This window comes from Struthio camelus, chromosome 11 (assembly GCF_040807025.1).
Source record: "Struthio camelus isolate bStrCam1 chromosome 11, bStrCam1.hap1, whole genome shotgun sequence".
NCBI classification, from domain to species: domain Eukaryota; kingdom Metazoa; phylum Chordata; class Aves; order Struthioniformes; family Struthionidae; genus Struthio; species Struthio camelus.
The window spans coordinates 6,292,084-6,314,795 of record NC_090952.1 but is presented as its reverse complement, the minus strand read 5'-3'; the positions used below and the strand labels follow the sequence as shown (position 1 = coordinate 6,314,795).

Sequence of the window (22,712 nt, the reverse complement as noted above, 5' to 3'; positions counted from 1 at the left end):
TCTTATAAAATCTTATAGGATCAGTAAATACAGTCAGTAATCTTATAAAATCTTCTAAGATCAGTAATCTTTTACAATTACTGTAATATTTCTTTCCGCAACAAGAGGCGAGAAGAAACAACAAAACTCTATACTAAGTAGTTTTAAGCTTTGCAAACTCGGTAGCGACCTGTCTGAAGAGCACAGGGGACACTCACTACTACATATTCCTTAAAGAAAAACAAGAATAGTTCATTTACTGAAATTAATCAAGGCGCGCGCACACACACAAAAACAAGGGCCTTGAAAACACACCAACCTGACCATAATTCTTCTCTAACTGAAGGACTGAAAAAGTTTTCATTTGTCTACAAAGTTTATAGAGAATGCTCTGCCCTCTCCAGCCTTAAAGAAAGAAAGAAAGAAAGAAATGACAAAACAACCACTTTTCATCGTTGTTTTCAACAGCTCAACTGCGGGGCCTGTTCTGAAGGCGGCTGCAGGTGTTTAACGCACAGGTGAGCTGCCCCGAGAGGCTGTTCCTGCATGCCGTTCCTCCCTCTCATCCCTGCAGGTGCAGTTTGGGGCAGTTTTGGTTCTGGAGCGATTAATACACGCTTCGGGGGTGGCGGGGGGGGGGGATTAAACACCCCCCAGAGGGCAAGAGCCACCCGCTGCCAGCAGAGCCAGGGCGGAGCTGCGCGGGCTGCCGCGGCCGGGCGGGCCGGCCGCACGGCTCCAGCGACACCAAGGACCGGGCAGCACGGCTCAAGAACGGCGAAAAATAAGAATAGATTTGTGTTTTTCTCTCTTTAATAGCTGTGCGCGGCAGGGCAGAGGCGAAGAGAGCCTCTCAGCCAGCCGCACCCACTGGAGAAGGAGGCCACGTTTGAAGCAGAGCGCAGCCGGCAGCTCCCGCCCTCGCCCTCAGGAGGCCGCGGCGCCCCGGCCCCTGCAAGGGAGAACAAAAACCCAAAACAAAACAAAAAAACCAAGGAACCTCCCCAAATCACTCTTCTGCGCCGCGTTCCTCCCCCGGCGAGGCCCCGCACCCGCCCGAGCCCCGGGCGGCGGCCGCCCCGCGGCCGGGCCCGCTCCGGCGGCGGCGCCGCCGTTGCCAGGGCGACCGGGCCCAGGCCGGGCAGCAGCGCGCAGCTCCCCCCGCCCCGGCAGGGCCGGCGAGCGGTCGGCGCGGCCTCCTACCTTCGGCGTGGTGATGTGCTCCATGGCGGGAGCGGCAGCGCTCGCCCCGTCTCGCCGCTCCCGCGCCCCTACGGCCCGCGGCCCGGCCTCCGCCTCGCCATTTGCACAGGGCAGCCCCCGCCCCGCCCGAACGCTCGCGAGAGCCGCGCGCGGAGGCCGCCATCTTGGGCGCCGCCGGGGCGCTTGAGGGAGCTGTGGAGAGGGGGTTGTTTCCGCCGTCGCCGCGACACGGAGCAGGGCCCCGGCCCCGGCCGAGAGCCGCCTCGCCCAGGGCCTTCACGGCCCGCCACGGAGCCGCCTCGTTTCCCTCGGTGCGCAGGGCCAGCAGCGGCATCGCCCTGGACGGGGAGCAGGCTAGCAGCGTTCACCGCCCACGACTGAGGCGCGGAGACTGATACCTGAACGATGTTAGCACTTCGTATGGGCTTGTACCCAAACTAATATTACTAGTTCTGTCTGTCCCGACATATGTTTTTCAGATTCAAAGCATAATGCTGTCTCTTGGGGATGCCTAAGCTAGATCCTGAAGAACTACTGTAATTACTATTCACTTGCCTTTGCAATAAAAATTCCTTTTATCTTGCAAACCTAAGGACAGCAAAGTTTACCTAGGCGTTCCTAGAAAGATAAAACCTTAATTTGCTGAGGAATCGACTTCAGGAGGGTGACCTTGCACCAAACCCGAGAATCTACATCTTCAATTGTTCCATAACAGGTGGTATCAGCGTAATGCGCTGGTGCGAGTCTTCCTTATGGAGCCCCGTAAGAAAGGCACCCAGACTCCGTAATGTATTAATTAAATACCAGTTTGTGGAGATAACACAAGAAGGAAAAAGAGGATAGCACAGGTAATCTTACATCCCTTCAGGTACTGGGAAGCCTGAGTTGTGCAGCATCTGGCAGACTTCTGGTCGGGCATGGCATGCTGCACAGGTCCCGTCAGGGCTGAGGTTCGTCAGCATTGTAGTCTTTAGAGGTTTTAGGAGATAGTAGTTGAAGGAAACAACTCTATTCATCATTTCTGCTGTCAAGCAAAAGGATGTTGTACGGAAACAGGCTGCTTCACTTCAAGATAAGCCCGTGCAGGGGGTGTCATCTCCAGGTGCCAAGGGGGAGCCGCATAGAGGCTTCTCCATTAGAGTCAGCCAAGTTCATCCAGCAGCCAAGTGATACATACAGCACCGCACAGGCCTACACCTGTTCAGATCAGCTGTTACGGGTCTCACTAACTCCTCAGTATGCAATAGTCTTCAGGTTAGGACCGCTTCAATTAGTACAACTAAGGAATAAACTAAGTAAAAAAATTACAAACTGAAAAATCTAAAATAGGCAAAAGCACACTTAGAAAGTTGGAAACAGTCTACGTTTCTCTGTATCCTCATTATCCTCATTGCACATATCTAGGCAAGCTCATTCAGACGTGACTTAAGGAAAGATGCTAAAACACAGTGTCGCTTTCCAACGTTTACAACTGAACTCTTGGGATTACCTCAGGAAAACACATTGAAATCCCAAGAGTTTTAGTTTTCCCTGTCTTTGAGTCGCAATGGGAATATAGGAAAGAAGAAAGGAGAAAGAGAGAAGCACACAGAAGTTTCATCAAATAAAATCTCATATGCCAAATTCATCTGTGATGCAATTTTAGTTGCTTTGGGGATTATGGAGGTCCTTCATTTCCAATCACCTCTTGTTAGTTAGGGCTTTGCGTTTGTGTTGCACATCAATGCAAAATCAAAATTTTCCCGTGGCTTCTCATGAGGTTTACTGAAGAATGATGGTAGTTTACAACAATATTAATAAACTGGTAGGCAGCATCAAAAGGGACCCTACAGTGCTGGATGATGCGCACATAAAACAACAACACTTTTCCCCCTGCTTCTCAAAGGAAAGTTTACGCATAGAAGGCAAGGAATAACCAATGAGGGAAGAAACAAGCAACTTTAGATGAGGAGCAGAGGCCAGGGAGTAATTTAGGTAGTCACTATCACCCTCAGAGCTTACTCCCCAAACAAATCATTATCATGCTGCAGAGATCAGTTTTGAGCAGGAATCCCAAGGAATAAAGGGTGGTGACTTCCAGCAGGGAGCTTTTCTCACGCAAGTAATCGATGGGCCCATGGGAAAAGTACGTAAGCAGAATTGAGCTACTGAGGCTGCAAATGCTCCCAGTTGAGAAACATGTTAATGCAGCTTAATTTGTGAGAACTTCTGACAATAAAGGCAATTGTAGTGCAGCTTTATCGGGGGTGTATTGTAAGGGGGGACGTGTTGTCCAACACAGAAGTTGTTTCTTCTCATCTGACGCAGCGGCAAGTACACTGTTCCCTTTTTGACCCTTCAGGTCTTTGTCCACACCTTCCACCAGAAGTCTGCAGTTAGTAAGCATGAAGAGGTGAGTAAGTGGAAGTATCAAAAGACAGTGACTAACACAGAGAATTAGACCACAGAAATGATTTTAGCAAATAAGTTTGGAGCATAGTTGAGGAGCAGGGCAAAATCATAAAAAAGGATCTTACAAACATTCCAGTCTCTGATGAATAAGATTTAGAAAACAGGCTATTTAACCTGTCCTCTGGCTTCTCTTGTTTGGTGTTGCTCTGCTTTCTTGTTGTTTTCAAAGATGACAATAAGGAATTTGATCAGACTTTGTGCTAATGCAAGGCTTAGCTGCATTTCATATGATTAATCTGAGCTCTAGCCAGGCAGAATGTTTAAAAAATCAAAATCCATTGCATTAGCTGCCTCAGTGCATTCACTCCCTAATGGGGAATAACATGACTGCTGTGGTAAACTGGAAGTAGAATTACGAGAGAAACAGTTTGATTTTCCAAGAACCAGGAAAGTATTTTTAAAATATGAGGTGGACCATCAGTAATCCCTGCTTCCAACAGAGTTGTCGTGCTGAAATGGAACAACAAGGACACGTCACTGATACAGCATGTTCCCTTGAAGGGCTGCAGCGTCATAACAGAGCAAAATGCATTCCAGAGGGCCTCTTCTTTGCAATATTCATTGTGAATGTGTCCATATGGCTCACAGCAGCACCATATCCTAATGAGGTGCTTCAAACATGTACTGATCCAAGCAGAGGCTCACAGAACACTATTGGACTGCTTCTGGCACTGGTGGATTCTGTAGGCACATCCAAAGAAGTCAGTCCTGCACCCATTACAAGAATGGCCTCCTGGGTGGAGGCTTTTGAATCTCCTCCACTGGAACATGAGGGGCACTTAGTGTGTTAAAATTCCACATGTAAAGGAGGGAAACTCAGAGCAATGAAGTGTCTTGTAAAAGGCCACCAAGACTGAATCTCAGAAGCTTGACTGGAATCGCCTGGTATCCAGTTCTAAGTACTGATCTCAGCAAATTTAGGCTACAAGTTTTCTTCTGACTCCTTTAAGGCCCCTTGTTGGCTTCTGTTACAGACATCCCTCTGTATGAGAGGAACCTCTACATGCTTTTAGTCTTGCACTGTTACTTAGGTTGATAATGATCCTACTGTCACGGTCAGAATTGCCTTCAGTTGAGCTATCCCCAGATGTTAAATTGATCAGGTTACTGATAGGCGTTCAGGTGCTTGCCTTTTCTGAAGAACTAGCTTCCCATTCTGAGCTCCTCAGACGAGGAGAGTGGCTTTCTAAAGTGATTTTGCAATCGGGATACCAGTTTGAAGATCTTCAGTTTACAGGGGAGGGTAGGCTAGGGTTTTGGTATGGTGTGTTCTACACAAAGTAATTCCTGCAGTCTCATTTTTATTAGAGTCACTCATCATTTGGGAACTGTTCAACAGACAGCTAAACTACCACAACAAATCCCTGTCAATGAAGCAATGAAGTCTTGGGGAATGGGAAAATTACATTTTGTCCAGGAAACATTTGTGAAAAACAATGTATGATGTCCTTTTTACTGAGTGAAGAACGGGAGAGGACGTTATTAGACATCCATGCTACTAAGCTCCCAGAGTGTTGAAGAGGCTGTTGACAGAACAGAGACTTGTTTTAAAGGTGTTGTAAGAGAATGATGCCAAAAATACATTGAGATGATCATTTTGGATAAAAGGAAAAAACCAGTTCTGGAGAATATGCACAAAGTCCTACAGAGATGCTGGATTCTGTCACTCTGCATGTAGACAGCATAATGTAGTGACTGACCTCCTAAGGAAAAAAATCCCCTGCAGATTAATTCTGCCTGACTGACACCAGCATAAAACGATATACATTTCTGAAATTGCGGTGCTGAAACACAACCATTCCAGAGCTGCGCAGCTTGCATGGAATTGGATCTTCAGCAGTGATGTGACATGCTCTGTATGTGCTGGGGCCTAGTTCATTGCTGGTGCACTGATGTTAACTTCAGTTGAATGATAGTAGGGATGAATTTGGCCTTCAGAGTTGTTTTTCTCCGTTTAATGACACTCAAGAAATAGCCGTCTTTTCAGGAGACTTCAGAGCCTTAGGGAGCACAGCAGCATGTGTTTTGCTCATATTTTAGAATTTTCGCTGTCACAAATAGATTCTGAAGTAGCTTCCCAGAAGAGAAAAATTTAAAAATAGATTAATTCAGGTTATATGAAGCCACTGAGACGTATGAAAGCAGAACTGAGTACAGTCTCCTGCAAACTTTACTTTAACCTTTGGAACCGTCCTTATTCTACAGGGTCCTTTAGTAGAAGATTTTAAAGTGATTTCAGATATGATGAGGTTTAAGTGGTGTCAGGGTTCTTATGTGATGAGTTACAGCGTTATTATTATTACAGGCTCCACAAAGAGACCCAGTACTACGGAACCAGTGGGTTTCCCCTGAAGCTTTGGAAAACACCTCATGGAAAGATCCATGCCATTTTCTTATGCCATATGCCATATGCTGGCATTCCTTGCACAGAGCAGTTATCTTTATACTATACATCTGGGTCAAGTGCACTGGTTCCTAAAGCCTAGTTGCAGGTGTTACACTGGAACTGTGTCTTTCACGTCATAGGACATCAAGAGATATGTTTGCGAAAACACAATTAGTCCTCCTCTCTCTACTACTGAGGTAGTCATACGACTAGCACAACATATGCTGCCTCTGAGGTGATACTGCTAAAGTAATTCAAGAATCCAGTCTAGGGCCTGATGTCCCCTTCAAAAGGTTTTACACTACAAGAAGAGATTGCAAATACAAACAGGCACCAAGCAATCGGCATGCAGGGACCATCCTTCTCAGTTAAATTCAGTACAGTCAAATGGAGCAGCTCGGACGTCCCTGGTATTTTTAGACTCCCCAGTCATGTTGTTTTTGCTTTAAATTGATAATCTGCTAGCCATGCTGTGATGGGGCTGTGGGACAGCACCTCCAACCTGCTTAGAGTCAGAAGATTTTTAGTTAATTAAAGCATCACTTTCAGAGATGGAAAATCACTAAGGAGATGCCAGGTAAGGAAACGTGGAATCAAGTGCTGTTGGGTTTTTTTGTTTCTGTTTTTGTTTTTTCTCCCTTTGGCAGTTGCTGTGGCTAGATGTTTTTAATGGAAAGAAAACAAAATGTCATCATAACAACTCTGATGAAATCTCCTGACACTTATGCCCACTTCCAGCAGAGTTTAGGAAGCTAACTGATGAACACATATTTGGATCTGGTTTGCTGCCCTTGGAACGGAGCTGAATAATTCCATAACAAATAGTTCATACAGTGAAGTTTCTTCTCTTTTGCAGTGAATGATGCCTATGAGCAGATTGTGATTTTTTCCAGATGTGTTGGCTTTTTAAAATTATTCTGCAAGATTATTCTTGTTTATTGCCTTGCAATCTGAGCTGCACTGCTTGTTTTTGACTGGTCTTATCATTAAGCGGCACTGTTTCTATTCCCTGAATAGAGACATTCTCCTTGAAGACAATCAGGACAATCTCATATAAAATTTACTTCCTTCAAGAACTTGAGAAAGTGAATATAAATCAGACCTTACTGAGCACTCACTTGCATGAACCTTCATGGAATGGGACTGCAAGAGAAGTCTGAGCAAGGCCAAAGCAGATGTGTTTACCATTTCAAACAAATCTCGGCAGATAATGTTTTGCATTATGTGGCCATCTCTGTGAAGAATAGGGCCCTTTGGTCTTCAAACATCACAGATCCTGGGCTTCCCTAAGCACACAGAGCTATCTTCCCTCACCCGGCTGCCAAGCAGGAAAGAGGGAAAAAGTTGTTTCCTTGAGCTTTAAGAGAACTTCCGTTGCACGTGCAGCTCGCAGCTGGATTACAGCTCCAAACGAATGAGTGAATGAAAGAGCTTGGGATGGCTGTCTTCCTCGCGTTGCACTAGACTAGCTGAGGGCTGAACTTGGCTCTCTGTCTTTTGCCACATCTGGAGACAGGGACAAAGAAGCACTGAGACTTCTTATACAACAGAAAAAAAAAAAGAAATCATGTCGACTTAGATCCAAAAGAGAGCCAAAACTTTTTAGGGATCTGATGGATTCTTTTCCTCTAGTGTAATAGATGATCTAACCAAATGTAAGAGATCTTGTGCCTCAAAATAAGTATGGCAGAGAGACTGAACAGAATATTCTTTGCTATACTAATGTGTTTTAGAGTCTTAAACTCCAGTACACAAAGCCCTGACCCAGTCAAGCTTGTTAGCGGTGGCAAATTTATTCCCAGCTTTATTTTTCTTTCATGACATGCTGGTGTTCTTTTTCAAGACAGGACTCAATCCATAGTGACAAAGGGTGGATTATCTGCCTCTCAACAAGCTATTGAAACGTATCAAAGTGAATTCGGATGTGGGTTTAGGAAAAGTATTGAAAACTTGCCAAGAACCGTATAATACAGCGAAGGAGAGCAGGGATAGTGCTGAAATGCAGTATGATATTAGAATGTTGGCAGCATCTGGAGAACTGAGACGGTGCTTGGCAAATGACAGAAAGGGATATAGCACAGGACTGGAGCCAAACGCAAGCTTTATTTGGCAGCGCACAGAATCTCCTCTGGGGTGCTGCCCTGCCATACGTAGAAAACTGTTTTTACCCATTTGTAATGAAGCTCAAATTTCAGCCTGGCTTATGGACGGAGAACCTTTTTTTAGTGGGAAGATAGCTAGACTTTGTCCTGAGGCCCAGCTTTTGTTCAAAGGTTTAAAAAAAGGCTTTTGCAGATGGCTTCTTGTTAGAGATCAAATTAAGCAGGGATGTGCCTAGTGCTTACAGTGCAGAAAGTACTTTACAATTGTCATATGCTGTCTCTCCCAGAGCCTCTTTCTTTCTGTTGTGCCTATCTGTGGATTTGATGCTGTTGTTTAATTACAGTTCTAATCATCTTAGTCATGCTTCATTTCCCACTGTAAATAAAAAGAATTTCAGGCTGTACTTCACTATTTTTTTTTCAAGTGGCTGCATAAATTTGCCCTTTTAAAAAAAGTTCCTGATTATTTTATTGTGAAATCATGTGTTCATCTAGTTACATTACTGAGTTGAGTCATTCCATTGTCAGGGAAAGCACCCTAGGGAACAAAGATGAACCATGCAGGTTATTTGTCATCAGCAGAGCGTGGAGTGCTTCAAACACACTGATAGCAAATGACAGCAAGATGACTATGTTTAACACGCATACGAAGTATGATACCGTCTGGTGAAATCTTTGGTGGTTTTATGTATAGGGACAATGGCAAACTTCGAAGTAAGAGAAACTGAATTTATGTATGTTCTTCCTTGTGTCTCTGAGGACAGTCAGCTGATACCTTCTTCCAGTGGGGCTCCCTTACCTTTCTGAACTCAGTTGCCAGCGGGCCACGTTTGCCTCTTTCATCAGCATGCAGCAGTTTTAGGTTGCCATGCTCTATGTTGGGTTACGTTTCCAAGGAGGATCAGCCCAGAACCTTCGTGCCACCTCTCTTCATTTCTGAAAGGGCCAAAACTGCCTCCAGCAATAGGCTGGAAAAATATTTGGGAAAGATGAAGGGGTAGGGAGAGAAACAACGTATTCTTAGCAACGGTAGTTTCCTCAGGACTACTTCAGGCTCTGCAGCAAGACTATAGCAGCATGACAGTGGCTCCAGTCCTCTCTTCACTGCCCACTGTCTTTTGCCCAGCTCTGCCTTTGAATTACAAGCAGCAGCACCGGACTACTTAGGGTAGCCTAGCACTGAAGGGATCCTCATGTCCAGCCATATCAGTTACCATCACGCTGGTTTCAAGTGGCCTGGCCAGTCTTGTTCCAATAGTCCCAGCCCCATGTGAATGGACTGGCTGGTTTTATTCATGTGCATCTCACACCCGTTGCAGGAGCCCTTCAGTCCAAGCACATTCATCTATATATGGCCAGGTGCTCCGTGTCCAAGGTTATCTTTTGTTGTTGTTAAAGAAAGCAATCTTACTTTTGAGGCTGCTGTGGGGGACAGAGTCCCTTCAAAGGCATCTCTTTTCACTCAGCTGGTGCTAGACTGCTTTAATGGAAGAGCAACAGAAGAAAAAGAGCAGTGAGGAATGGTGTAATGGTGTATTCTAGTCATCTCTTGATTTGCCTATTGGACAATTCTGTCCAACGATGAAGTCCTGCCTGGTAATAAATGAATATCTATTAAAGCCCGTATGTGAGTAGATGAAGCATGAATGTTTCTCTACAGTGAACTGGAAAAATAATATGTGGTTGTCTCATAAAGTACTTCAAGGATGCTCTAAAAGTAATCTTGATAGAGGACTATTTGTCCAGAACTCTTTGAGCTCTCAGTCACCAACAAGTAGCAACAAAGTCCATAGTGAGGAAAAACATAGGCCTCCTTCGTGCTCTTGGACAAAAAACAGTGCAAGGTGAAGAAAAGAACCAGCTGGACCTCATTTGTAGTGTCACTGTAAGTTGTAGAACAAAAAGCACTTATAATAGATAGGTCTGTACTGTTATTTGCAAACTTATCAGGCTTATTCATCCCCTGCTGGTCTAGTACTATCATTCACAACTGAAGATAACAAATCAGTTTGCAAAACCCATTGCATTGCAAAGGAGAGCCGGGTGAACTCGCACACAAGCAGGACCTTGTTACCTCTGGATAATATCATGACAGTTCATAAGAAATGGTTTATACTTACATTCTAAGAAAATAAATGCTTATTAACCATTCCCATTTCTCACTTTTCCCATGCTTTAATAATAAATAGCGCTGATGGAACTGGAGAATGGAATCACAATAGAGACCCAAATGGTTCCACTCAGGGAACTTTGGTACAGACTGTCCCACTCTACCATTCTCTTACTGAACTAATCTTTTCTGAACAGGCAGGATTGCTGATAACTTCCTATAGGATACACATCAGTGATCGCTATGTTAGCAGTGGGAAGCAATATCTTAATAAGATATATACAAGAAAAAAATGGCCCTGACACTTCAAGGCAGCATTCTTTTTTTTTTTTTTTTAATAAAAACCTGTGTAGCTACTACTTCACCATGCTAATGAGATCATATGGCTTCTAGAAGAAGGTGGAGGCTATAATGTAGTCTATATAAACAAAATATGGCTGGCTTAGAACTTAAGTAGCCTGGGCATACACGCAGCATGTATCTGCTACAGTACTACAGAGCAAATTCTTTACAATGTTTCCGTAGTAGAAATCTTGCCTCATTCTTTTTTCTCTCTTTTGCTGAACTTGAGCTAGATCTCTTAAATGCCACAGCAATTCAATTGCTCATCAGCAAAGTAAACATAAGGCGTCTATGGCTCATATTTAATTTTCCTGGACAAAGCACACTGTATCTTAGATTAGTCAATTCTCCACAGACTTAAATGAAAAATAAAAAGATGCAGTGAAGCAGAAAAAAATGACCTTTTAGCCTATGGATGAAGTTTTTAACTCAAGAACAAAACAATGTTAGAGGAAAAAAAAAGTTTCTTTTCATAGGGATGAAAAGCACTTTCTTATTTTGTTCAGATTTTAGGATCTGTATGGTAAAGCTAGTCTGCAATACTTGTTTCACTTAACAAGTCTACATCAAAGAGCTTCCCCTTAGTCTGTCCGCTGATAAATTATTCCTAGCGCGCTACTGTGTACACTAAGTCCAGCACATCCTTAGTGAACGTAACTCGGGAGCATCAGAGGGAAGGAATGCAACCATTTCAGAAGGAAAGCTGTACTGAGTTGAAAAAAAAAAAAAGAATTTATACACTTTAAATACTCTTACTAAGATTTTCAAAATCATATGTGAACTGACATAGATCTACTTCTTGCTCTCTTCATCAAACCCCCTTGCACAAAATCATATATGTACAAAACAGAGACCCAATTAATTTGTAAATTAACCTTGGCTTTCTCATTTTTGTACTCTTTAATCATAAAACATATAATTGTCTCCCTCACAAATACTTAAACGTTCAGTGTATCTTGGATGCTAGACAGAATCTGCCCCTTTGTGTCTTTGAGGGCTATTTGGGGACTATCTGTTCCTAAGAAATCCCCTTGCAAGGAAAAATTAACGTTTCTCCTTCCAGTGAGAAATTCACTCCCGTGAGAAGTGCTTGGTAACATTTATAATTTGCTACCAATCATTCAGTGTTTTTGAACGTTGAACAAAATACTTTTATAAGACTGAACAAAAGTTTTAGTCTGCCCAGGCTATTGTGTACAAGATTGCAAAAGATGTTCTACGTCATCCTCTTTCCTGCAACATCTCCAGCACTGCTTTTGCAGCAGCAATCTCTGGAAACATCCCAGCATGGGAATAACTAAATCTGTGCAACAATTTATACTGAGCTCTCATTAAACTGCAGCTATTTGCACAGCCAAGATCTTACTCTACCTTATTCTTTTTTTTCCCAAATGGTATATTTCACCTACATAAATGCTAGTCTACTGTGATCTTAAAAAAATAAATTATCCCTGTATTTCAGATGTCACTGTCTTCATTGAGAGTCCAAGAATGAAACTGTGTATATGTCAGTCAAACTTCTATTACAATTTCTTCCAGTGAAACTATAGAACTGGGAAATTTTGAAGGCTCTTCTCCCTTCTTATCTTTTTTTAATACAGGAATTTTTTAATTCTCAAGAAAGTTTCTGCAATGGACAGTATTGCTTTCTTCCAAGCAGCTTTCTGGATTATTTAAATCCTCTTCAGAAAATAAGAGAATTCAGTAATCAAAGTAACCAGAGTTACCTTAGTTTATTCTCTTTAATGTGTTAGCCATGCCTGTAGCTCCAGTTCTGCCACAGTTAAGATATACTGCTTAACTCTATGTAGGCTGACTTCTGTCTCCATATGAGATCCACTCACATCTACTCAAGTATTAGCTGAAGGATTAGTATCTAAATTTGTATTTCTTCCTCTTGGTCAAAAACAGAGCACAGAAGAGCTATTTCTTTTCTAAATCTTGTGAGAATCCTATTCTACACAATTCCAAGTTGTTTAATAACATTGCTTAAATCTTAACGCTGTGATGCTTTTCTGCTTGGAAAGAAACAGTAGAATTTTCTTTAAAGCTGAGGGTTTCTTCAAGGGACATAAGAGTAGCAGACCTTCCTAGCTTTATAGAGAAAAATGCTGTAATTTTCACCAGTACATTGAAAGATATGTGGAAATTATTGTGTACATTTATTTAAACAACTTACGCTAAGTTTATACCTAGCTCTACCTCTTTCTTTTGCTTCTGCAGGGAAGGCTGCCTTATAAAGTGAATCAAGCATGATCTACTGGGGTGAGAACCAAGGGTCCACCTCAGATCTGAACTCTATTTTGTGTCTCCTGTCACTTTACTATGTCCATGAGTCACTGTGTATCGGTTATTCTACTTCTACAATAGAATCATAGAAAACTTTAGGTTGGAAGGGACCTCTGGAGGTCATCTAGACCAACCTTCTGCTCAAAAGAAGACTAACTTCAGTGAAGATAAGTACAGTAATTACCTACATTAGAACGGCTGGAGAGTGATTCAAGATGAGGGAAGGTTCAGCCTTGCTGTTGAACCTCAGAATCCTAAAGCTGAATCCCTTTGTGATCCTGTGATTTCCGTTACTGGGAATAAATTCTCTCTCTTTGTACTCTCCAGTTATGTCTTTATTTTTTATTGTGTGTTCTTGTGGATTTTATCTGTTGACTGCTTTTGGCTATAAGACCTCAAACCAGAGGAATTGGGAGGCAGAGGAGAAGAACACTGGTTCTTAAAAAAAAGTACAGTAATACATCCTTGGATGCTTGTGTTACAGTGACAGTTTAATATGCATGATAAGCATGAAGCTGAGCTGCCAACCAGTCTGTAAGGTCTGTATCAGGTTGGACAATACCGAGTTTACCAGTAACTAAGATTATATTACAATTTGGAAGTCAGTAAACATAGCTCTCGTCTTGGCTACTGACATCCTGCCAACCAGCAATTTTTCTCAGTCACTGGGCATATCAAACTTCATCTATCATACTTGGATTACTAGTAAAGCACTAGGCAATATACCATTAGGAAATAATCATGCGCTGCAAAGATGTCCTACTAAACCTGTTTTGTTTTAAGTTAGTTTTTGCTTTTATTATGATTTTATTTTCTTGAACCCTCTCTCATTTGCTATGGCCAAGGAGGCTACGCACAGAGGATCAGCTTCCTGATCCTGAATCGGCTACATCCCCAGTGGTGATGTTGCCTGGAGCTATTTCAAAATATATATACCCAAGATTGGTATTTCATATATGCATAAAGCAAAGATTGCGATAAGCTATTTCAGTTACCTGCACCTGAAAACAAGGGGTGTCAGCCCCAGAGAAATGCCAGCCACACATTAACAGCTGGAAGCAGAATAGGAGCCACTGTACCAGCTCTAAAATGGATGGGATGGTGTTTCTGCTTTTGGCTGCTCTGACTTCAGGGCCGTGTGACAAGAATAAAGCAAATTGCTGAGGTCCATCCCAAGTTTCCACTGTGAGTCAAATTATTGATTATATGTTTCAAATGGTAAAACTAAAAGCCTCAAGTTAACCACCTGAATCAAAAGATAATTTGGCAGAACCGAGCTGTCTATGTCAGAAATGCTACCAGTGTTTTTTGCTGATGAGCTCAGAACATGCTCTGTGTCAGAGGCAGTGGGCAAGCTGCCCCACACAGTTCTGCAAACTCAGCCTTGGCTTGCAACAGCCCTTATTTCAGTCTCAAGGCTCAACAGAGCAACGCAGTCCTGACCTAACATGTCATCAGCTCTTACTGGCAATATCCTCTTCTGGGGAGTGTGCCAATCACAGTGAATCATTCCATTCAGTGACACTTCTGCATTTGGGAAAGTTATCACCCAGCTGAGACTAAAAAATTAATTCATATATGACATATGCCTCACTGGAACAGCTGAAGCCTGTTTCTTTAGTCTTGCAGTTCCACTTGTCTCTGCCGTGCCTTCCCGTTATGTGTCCCACCAGATTGTCTATCAAGCAGGTTATTTCTGACAAACATTACAGTAGATCTCAGGAATTTGTTAAGATACCAAAGTGCAACTTATTCTGAAAAGTGACTTTGTAAAACAGACTTACGAGTTCTACGTTCATTAAGTCTCAGTAAGTCCCTAAAACACTTGCTTAGATAACAAGTCAAGGGATGGATTTACTCCACCCCCATGGCTATTTCTGCACACTCGGCCTAGATGCTTATAATTATGAAGATGTGCAGACCAAACAGTGCCCCTTATTACAAATGTGAAACCTTCTTACTTTCAGAGGGACTCCAGGGATATGACTGATGGCTTGCTTTGAAAGCAAGGGGATTGCCCTGTTGGCTCTGCAATTGAGATTTATGTAATACATATGTTGATATCATGCAAGTCAAAATAGGCTTCAGCTTGATATCTCCTAGCTTTGTTCCTTCTAGATGGCTAACAGGAAAAAAAGGAAGTAAAATTTGCTTTTGCTGCTAGGTATGTTGCGCGGGTATGATGTGGAATACACTTGGTGAATATATATGGCAAATGGAAAAGCGTGCTGTTTTTATCTTCTCTGTCAAATAAAGCATTTTAGGCCAAGTCTTCAGCTGATGATTAACCAAACTGGAAAGTTTCGTGTCAGGTGAGGAGCTGGCCCTTTAATTTTCCCTTGGTTTTTATAGAGGATCTTGAAAAAGGCCTCAGAAGACTTCTAATGTTAAAGTTGCTTAGCAATACAAACAAATACTCTAGCGTGACCAAGGGTTTCAAGCAAGCTGTGTGTTTCAGCCATACTCCAGTGACCGCTTCCTATCTCCCTGCCTTACAGCACGGGTGTAGCCGACACTGGCCCAACCTGGCTGTTTCTCTTCAATGCCTCTGTGTCCGTCCTGGGGCTTCGGGGTCAGCTCTGTTGAATTCCACCACCATATCTCTCCTTCCACTGAAGAAGCTAAAAATAAAAGCAAATTTTATCAGCTATGTGTTTCATACTTTTGTTAGGGTACCCTGAGAACACAGGGGCACTGCCACCTCCTTGCAAGCAGCTACCAAGGCCCATGGTTTCTCAATCAATGGCACCCTCTGGTGGAAAAGAACAAAGGGAAGATTTTATTGTTGAGAAACAAAATCAGAATAGTTTTCTCTGAGAGCAAAGGTCTGGCCTAAGAGAGGGTGTATCTCTTCAGGCTCCTGCTATTTGTTGCTGGCCTCTCCACAGGAACGTCAAGCCACTGCTGGCAACTGTCCTATCTACTTGGAGGTTCTGCTGTGTTGTCCCCAGTCTTGCTGGTTCTGTAATAATCCCCAAACCAGAACAAGGTCTAATATCTGTTCATTGTGTGCCGCCAAAGACTTCTTGGTTATGGTGGGAACTGATGCATACATATTCAGGCTGAAAACAGATGTCTTCACAGCTAGAGATCTCTGCAAGACTTGAGGTCCAATGTGGAAGGGGTACAGCAATCTCTAGCTTTGGCTGCTGGCTCCCAGAGAAGGACGAATTGCCACATTTCTTTCCCTCCCTAGCGGCACATCAATCATCAGAATCACTAGGACCAAGAGCAGAGCTCTGTAGAGATCATACGTGCCTCATCTCTGTAGAGGTTTCCATACTTCTTTCTCTGACGTACTATGAAACAGCACCAATGGTACTGCCATTGAGGAGCACATGTCGCAGGCAATAAGGAGTTGGGAGAAGGACACAACGCAGGACTAGCCCAGGCTGAGTGCTCAGATTCCTGTGTGAGTATCTCAAGATGCTTATATTGCAGTTTTCGGAGTACAGGGGAAACTGGTAGTTAATGGGTAGAGGGCGCTGACGGAATATTCATCTAAGCATGTTACCTGCTCAAGCAAAAGTGACAGGTAAGCTCCAGCTTAGTGAGTTCTGCACTTGGTAGTACACCCTTGATGTGTGTGGAATTGGAGTAACAGGGCAGGGTCAGGCCAACATAAACCTTTGCTGACATAGCTGTAAAACTTGAGGCTGTGACTGAGGTGTGAGATGCAACAATTATGCCATCTAAACTACTGCGTGAGTGAGCATATACTCAAAACTGGAACTGATCATTTCATTTGGGGTGAAGGATCAGCAAGGAGATCCTTCAGCAAAAATGCAGTTTTGTAGCCTACCACCTCTTTCTAGCGCACCCCGAGAGTGCTCCTAATGTGATATATGAGCCAGCGTAGGTCTGGCCTAACAGCCTGAGTTAACTCTTCAGGACTGACATTTCACAGGTGGCTGCAAAATGATGAGCAGTAGCCTAGAATATGGGTTGGACTTCAAAGCCACACTTTAAATTGCTTCCTTTTTTTTTTTTCCCCTCACTGATTATTTTGCATTATATCTGAGATCAGTCAGAGAGAAGAGAAAGACTTTGAGCAGGAGACTAAAGTAACACATGACAGAACTGTTCGATGTTTGAATGTCTGGGGGATTTAATCCCTTATCTCTGATGCCAGCTGGGGAGAATGAAAGACTTTTCTTGGCATCGGATGAAAATTAAAACATCACTTGTAAGAAGTAATGGTCCAACTGAAAGAGGTTCAGAGGTTCAGCTTGAGGTTTGGCTTTGATTAAGTATCCAGAAATAACAATGCCTCTTTAAATGATCTGAACCACTTGGGAATGAATGGAGGAGGGAGGGTACCCCATTTCTCAAGCAATTTCTGCTGTTCCCTGGGCTTTTATAACCAGAAAATAGGATAGCTAAATGTTGCCACTTTTGCTTCCTTTCTTGTCAGAAATCATTCCGAGAAGCTCTTATTATTCTTAATGGACTTGGAGCAGAACTGTAAAACAGTTAAAATTGTGAACTGAACTTTTCTGAATTTCTAGCAAGGTTTGGGTTCTGTGAGGGTCACTGTTTGGTTTATCGTTTATCTTATTCAAACATTTGTCCTTGCCTAAATGCCCAGTGATCCGTTTTACTTTCAGTGCCACTGCATGCAGTCAGGCACAGTTCCCAGCCATCTTCTCTCCCTGATCTATCCTCTCATTCTTCCCTGAGCTGTGCAGAACTCACTGGGTTTCGTTCACACAGGTGTTATCATGACATTTCAGCCCACTAGGGCCAAAATCATCCCATATGTAACTTTGAGGGAAAGGGACAAAACGGCCACAGAAGAAGGGCTGACCCTTTTTGTATCACATGATTTTGTAACCTGTTGAGATTTGCTTTTGTTACCATCCGTGTAAAAGAGCTGTACTTTGAAGCTGAAGCAACAAACAACATTCAATGTCACTGGTTTGGTGGCTCATTAACCTGGGACAAATCTGGACAGGGAGCCTAGAGCTTGAGGGTGCTGTAGGCCACAATCCCAGCATTACCTCCTGAGTCTTCCCTTTCTCCTCCACGCACATTTGTATAGTTTCCAACCTGAGACATCCCCACCACTTCCTGCAGGCTAACCCTGTGCTATGGTGTGATAAATCCTGCCTGTGCGATCACAAAAAAAGAATTAAAAATATGGATTGTGACAGGTGGTCCCCAAACCACAAGCCAGTGAAGATAACGCCAGTTCCACAGTCAATGTATGAGTGGCACATGGCCTGCCAGCGAATTCAAAGCAACGATAAGTTGCTGATGGCATATAAGGTTTCTCTTAAGTGTCAGAGCAATTGCAGAACTGCCAAGTAGATCACAACTTGAATCTGCAGAATGTAAGAGAGTGTCAAGAGAGACAATCACATGAGACATCCAAGTAATTTCAGGAAAGAAACAAGCAGTAACCAGAAAGCACTATGAAGACACATACCAAGAAATGGAAGAATGAAGCTTGCAATGGACATCTCCTAAAACAATATTTAATCTAAATTTAAGTCCCAGTACAGTGCCCATAATCTAAATACAGCACTGGGATTGAACTGTTCTAGGTTTCTTGTCTGGCAAATTCTACTGAAAAAACATTGGTGACATGGTGTTTTTCAAGGCATTGACTCCTTGCTGTTTTGCATATTTTCTATCTGTCTGTCTTCTTTTCACTGGGGCTGAATGAAATCTGGGATGTATGGCTAGGGGGGCCCAAAACTCCATTTACTAAATCTCCTTGCTCCCATAGAAATATAAAAAAGGAAAGAGACTTAGAAAGTCACCTACCTTCTCCCATCTTCTTCTCTCAATGTAACTATCAAGGATGGGCTGCGACATTAAATCATCTAATGATTTTCTTCTCTTTATTTTCAAGGTCTCATGTGATAGGGTTTGTACCACTGTTCTCAGGGGAAGCACAACCAGACTTTCAACATACCATGTTATGGTATCACCGTGACATAACCTTATCCTAACTGTCTGCTTGCCCATCTCTTTGAATCTTCCCTGCTGACTCCTTATTCTCTTTCCTATCAAGCATATGGTTCTTTTCTTCATTTTCAGCATCTTCACAGCCTTTCCTGAACCTATCTCCAAAATCTTCATGACCAGCCTTCACCTATTCTACCATCTCCCATTTGCTAGGAAAATGTTTGTTACAATTCCTGACTAGTCTACAGCCACCAGCTTGTTAAAGCCTCCAGCTTGTCAAAACTACAGTAAAGTTCCTACATTCTTCCGCCCTTTCCATTTTCTCATTTGAGAGGAGGTCCTTGTAAATACTCACAAAGCTAGCTCCTCCTCAAAGTCAAGCTCTGCTGTGATGGCCCACAATAATTGACAACTGTAGCTCACAAGTAAGCTGAACTCACCGCTGACCAGTGATCTCACTATTTCATTGTCCTTCCCCTCAGAGAGAATTGATTTCATGCCTTACATGAAGACTATTAGCAACCTAGGGCAGAAACCATCTTTGTACTATTTTATATAGCACCTAGTACAGTTTCCTTGATTGAGAGTTATGTAACACACACTCAGAAGGAAATACAAATGAAATTGCGGTTCCACAACCTAACGTGATCATCCACCAGGACACATTCCTGACCATGCACTGATGAGCCCAAGATCTGTAAAGATCTGTAAAGATCCTGAGTTAAGCTTATGAAGCATGATTCAAATTGTCACTTCTCCGTGACTTGATTTCAGTTCAGATATAAATGCCAAGCTTTTCATAGCAGTTTTTTATATTTATGCGGAAAATGCCACACCCCTGCTACTGCAGAAATATTCAACAGAAAATAGTAAGAGCCCAAGGGGTCAAATATTGATTTAATATGGAGCTGGAGAGTCTAAGAGCAGGATTTCCTGTGAGATTTCCAGCATTTCAGATTTCTAATCCCTCTGTGAACTCCGAAGCAGTTGGATTTGAAAAAAAAAACAAAAAACCTTATAACTAAATAAATAAAAAATAACCAGACTTGTCTGAACTCCAAAAGTATTGTGATTTGAGCTGGCAAGGAAATTTTGGGTTAACTCTTACGGCATTTGGTTCTTAGGATCAATCTGCAACAATAGCGATGTTCAGTACTGCCTGGGCCTGGTCTTTAGAGAGCCTGAGCTCCTGCAGTTCTGCCTGACTTCCAGTGAAGCTATAGGGACTCGTGCCCTCTTGAAAATCAGGCCTATTGTGTATGAGCAATCAAAAGCAATCAAGCTGAACAACCATTCAGAAGGTACACTCAGTAAATCACCATCTCAATAGGTTCTGCCATTCTCTTTTCTAGTAATCTTGTAAAAGGTGGTCGGTCTTTTTAGGTGACAAGGGCCACTAGGCTGTCCAGACTTTTTCTGAGGGTGGGGATTCATTAAAGAGCAAAGAGTCCAGTATGAAAGACATTAACACCTAATTTCCTCCCTCAAAAGAATTGTCTTGTGGTAGAGGAGTGCAGAAATGAGGTTGGCTTTTCAGTAAACTAGATGAGTAGCCAGAAGAGGGACAGAAGAAAAGTCACCAGGAGTAGAGAGGCTCCGAAATACTAAATCAAGGGAAATTTAACAGCTATATTTTTACCGAAGACTTGAAAATTGCAGATGCAGTCAAAAAATAATGCCCCAAAGAAAGAACTAGTGGTGTTTAATCCCTTGATATAGGCCACCTCTGTCCTATTCCGTTTATTGAGGAGGAAGAACAACAGTACTCATGGGATTTAATATTTCCTGGTCTATTCTGTTTTTAAAGACATGGCAACTTAGAAAATTAGAATTTCAAAAGTAGGCTTAGTTTAGCTTGTGGTGAATAGGCAACTCATTGCACCTGAGTCACCTAACTGCCCCTTTGGGACTGTTTTCATGCATCTCTCTAAAAACAGATCCCTAAGATGCTGGTGTTGTTTTCTGTTTTTTTTTTTTTTTTGGAAAATTTGTGAACATTTCTGAATTTGAAATTCAGTAAATTCAGTTAAATTTTCAACTCATTTTAAAAGGACAAAAGCTAAACTGCCTAAAAAAAAAAAAAAAAGGAAATCGGAGAGCTCTCCAGTCCAAAGGAGTATTGGTCACTCCAAACCAGCACCCCATGTTCCTAATGTTCTACAGTGCCAGCCCCAACATCCTTATGTCATTCTGATGAAGTAAAGTCACGCACCAGCAGGACGCTGCCCACATTGAGCAAACATCACTAAAGCAAGCCAACAGGCTTCTAATAAGCAATAATTGTTGCTATATAAAACATGGAAGAGACTGTGTCCCTTCCTAAACTAATAAGCTTTCAAGTCTGCTCCTTTTCTTCTGCAGAGGCAGGATACATTTTTACAGATACTAACATTGTTGATTCCCTAGTCTGCCTTCACCTAAAACCTGACCAAAGCATTTACAAGAACAGATGAAGTCATGCAAATTCGTATTTTCTGATAACATAAGGAGAGCTTGGTCCCGTACCCACTGAGCAGCAAGGAGAGGCCAAAGAAAATCTGACATGAAGATCAGACACTGCTGCTTTTGCTTCTTCATTATATTAAACACTCAAGTAATGATTAGCTTCTCCTGTAGCTTCCTCATTACTGTGGCAGAGGGTGGATTTTGCTAAGTAACTGTCCACAGCATGCCTTCTGGTGCCGTGATAACACCCCTTCACTAATCAACCTCTGATAACGATGTGCTGTGAAAGCTGTGTGCTAACCTGTCACCTGGCCTCCTGGCTCTATCCTGAATTACTGTCTTTTGTTTGCCTACATGCTTCACTCCCTTGAATTATAACATAATAAAGCAATGCCATGGTAATTACTAATAAAGGGATATTTGTAAAAGGACCAATCTTCAGTTAGCAAGCCATTGCCGTGGGGGCCTGCCCATCTGTGTGGCATAGCGCCATAGTTAGAAGACTGCTCTGTAGGACTCTCTAAGGAGCACCAGCATAAGTGTCCGGAGCTGCTCCAGCCAGCTGTTACACTACCGTGAGTAGAGAATCAGGTCTCAACAGCTCAGCGAGAACAGAACTGCTCCTGGGTATGAGAACACCGAGACGGCTTTGCTTTTCTGTGCCATGAGGCATACGGTTTGCGCACAGAAATTTCCCAGAGAAACTTGCCCAGCAAGCTCCAGTTGCTATCTGGTGGGTCCCTCCTCTCCACCCCGTTGCCTTGGGCAGCCAGTCCCTGTCTTTCCCTCTCAGTCACGATCACGCAACTTCCCCGAGTCTTGGCTCCTACAGTGATTCTTCTGCCGTTAGTCCCTTTCTCCCTCTTCCCCCAAACTCCTCATCCACACGGAGTTTGCACTCGCCTTCCGATGCTTCTCGGCTCGGTCTTCCTCGCCAGGCTCCTCATTCACTCCCCCACCATCCCCCTCACCGCTGTATGTTTCCTTCTCCCTGCTCTGCTTTCCTGCTTTTTCTCTCCCCACAGGCCTTCCTCGTCTCCTTGGCAGATCTGATCTCCCTGTTTCTTCACCCGCTGCCCTTCTTCAAGCCTCTCTCAATTAGATATTCACACTGAACTTGCTCCTCTCTTAAGCTGAGCTTTCTGTGTGCACGAAGGTGCACGGGGAGATCACGGAGAAGGAGGCTGCTACATGTTCAGTGGTTAAGCAGAGCCCTTCATTCTCCAAGGCTCCCCAGCCAGCACCTTATAGCCTTGGGTGCTGCAGCGTTCAGAGGAACAATGAGTTGCAGAGGGGGGCCTGCCTTGCAGCCAACTGCTGGAGGCAGGTAGCACTGATGATGGACATCAAGCATGGTAAAAATAAAGTATGTGTATCTGCAGATACGCATTACGCCCTGTGCCTGGCTATCTATCATAGAATATTTGCATAATTTCTCATACGCAGTATTTACTCAACAGCCATGCTCATGACATGCAAAGAACTATGTTGC

At 43.1% G+C, this 22,712-nt stretch overlaps 1 protein-coding gene across 3 annotated transcripts in view; it reads right to left on the bottom strand.

The window, feature by feature from the left end:
* MTMR8 (myotubularin related protein 8) overlaps positions 1–22,712 on the bottom strand; it is an 85,888-nt gene that overhangs the window by 25,121 nt on the left and 38,055 nt on the right. The window contains exon 1 of one of the 3 annotated variants that reach the window (XM_068956797.1): positions 1,183–1,312. The exons of 1 other annotated variant lie outside the window; for it this stretch is intronic. In XM_068956797.1, coding sequence (XP_068812898.1) covers positions 1,183–1,206 — 24 coding nt within the window. In that variant the 5' untranslated portion in view covers positions 1,207–1,312. Of the gene's footprint in view, positions 1–298; positions 382–1,182; positions 1,313–22,712 lie in introns of those variants that run through there. One more of the 3 variants, XM_068956796.1, reaches the window with a different exon arrangement.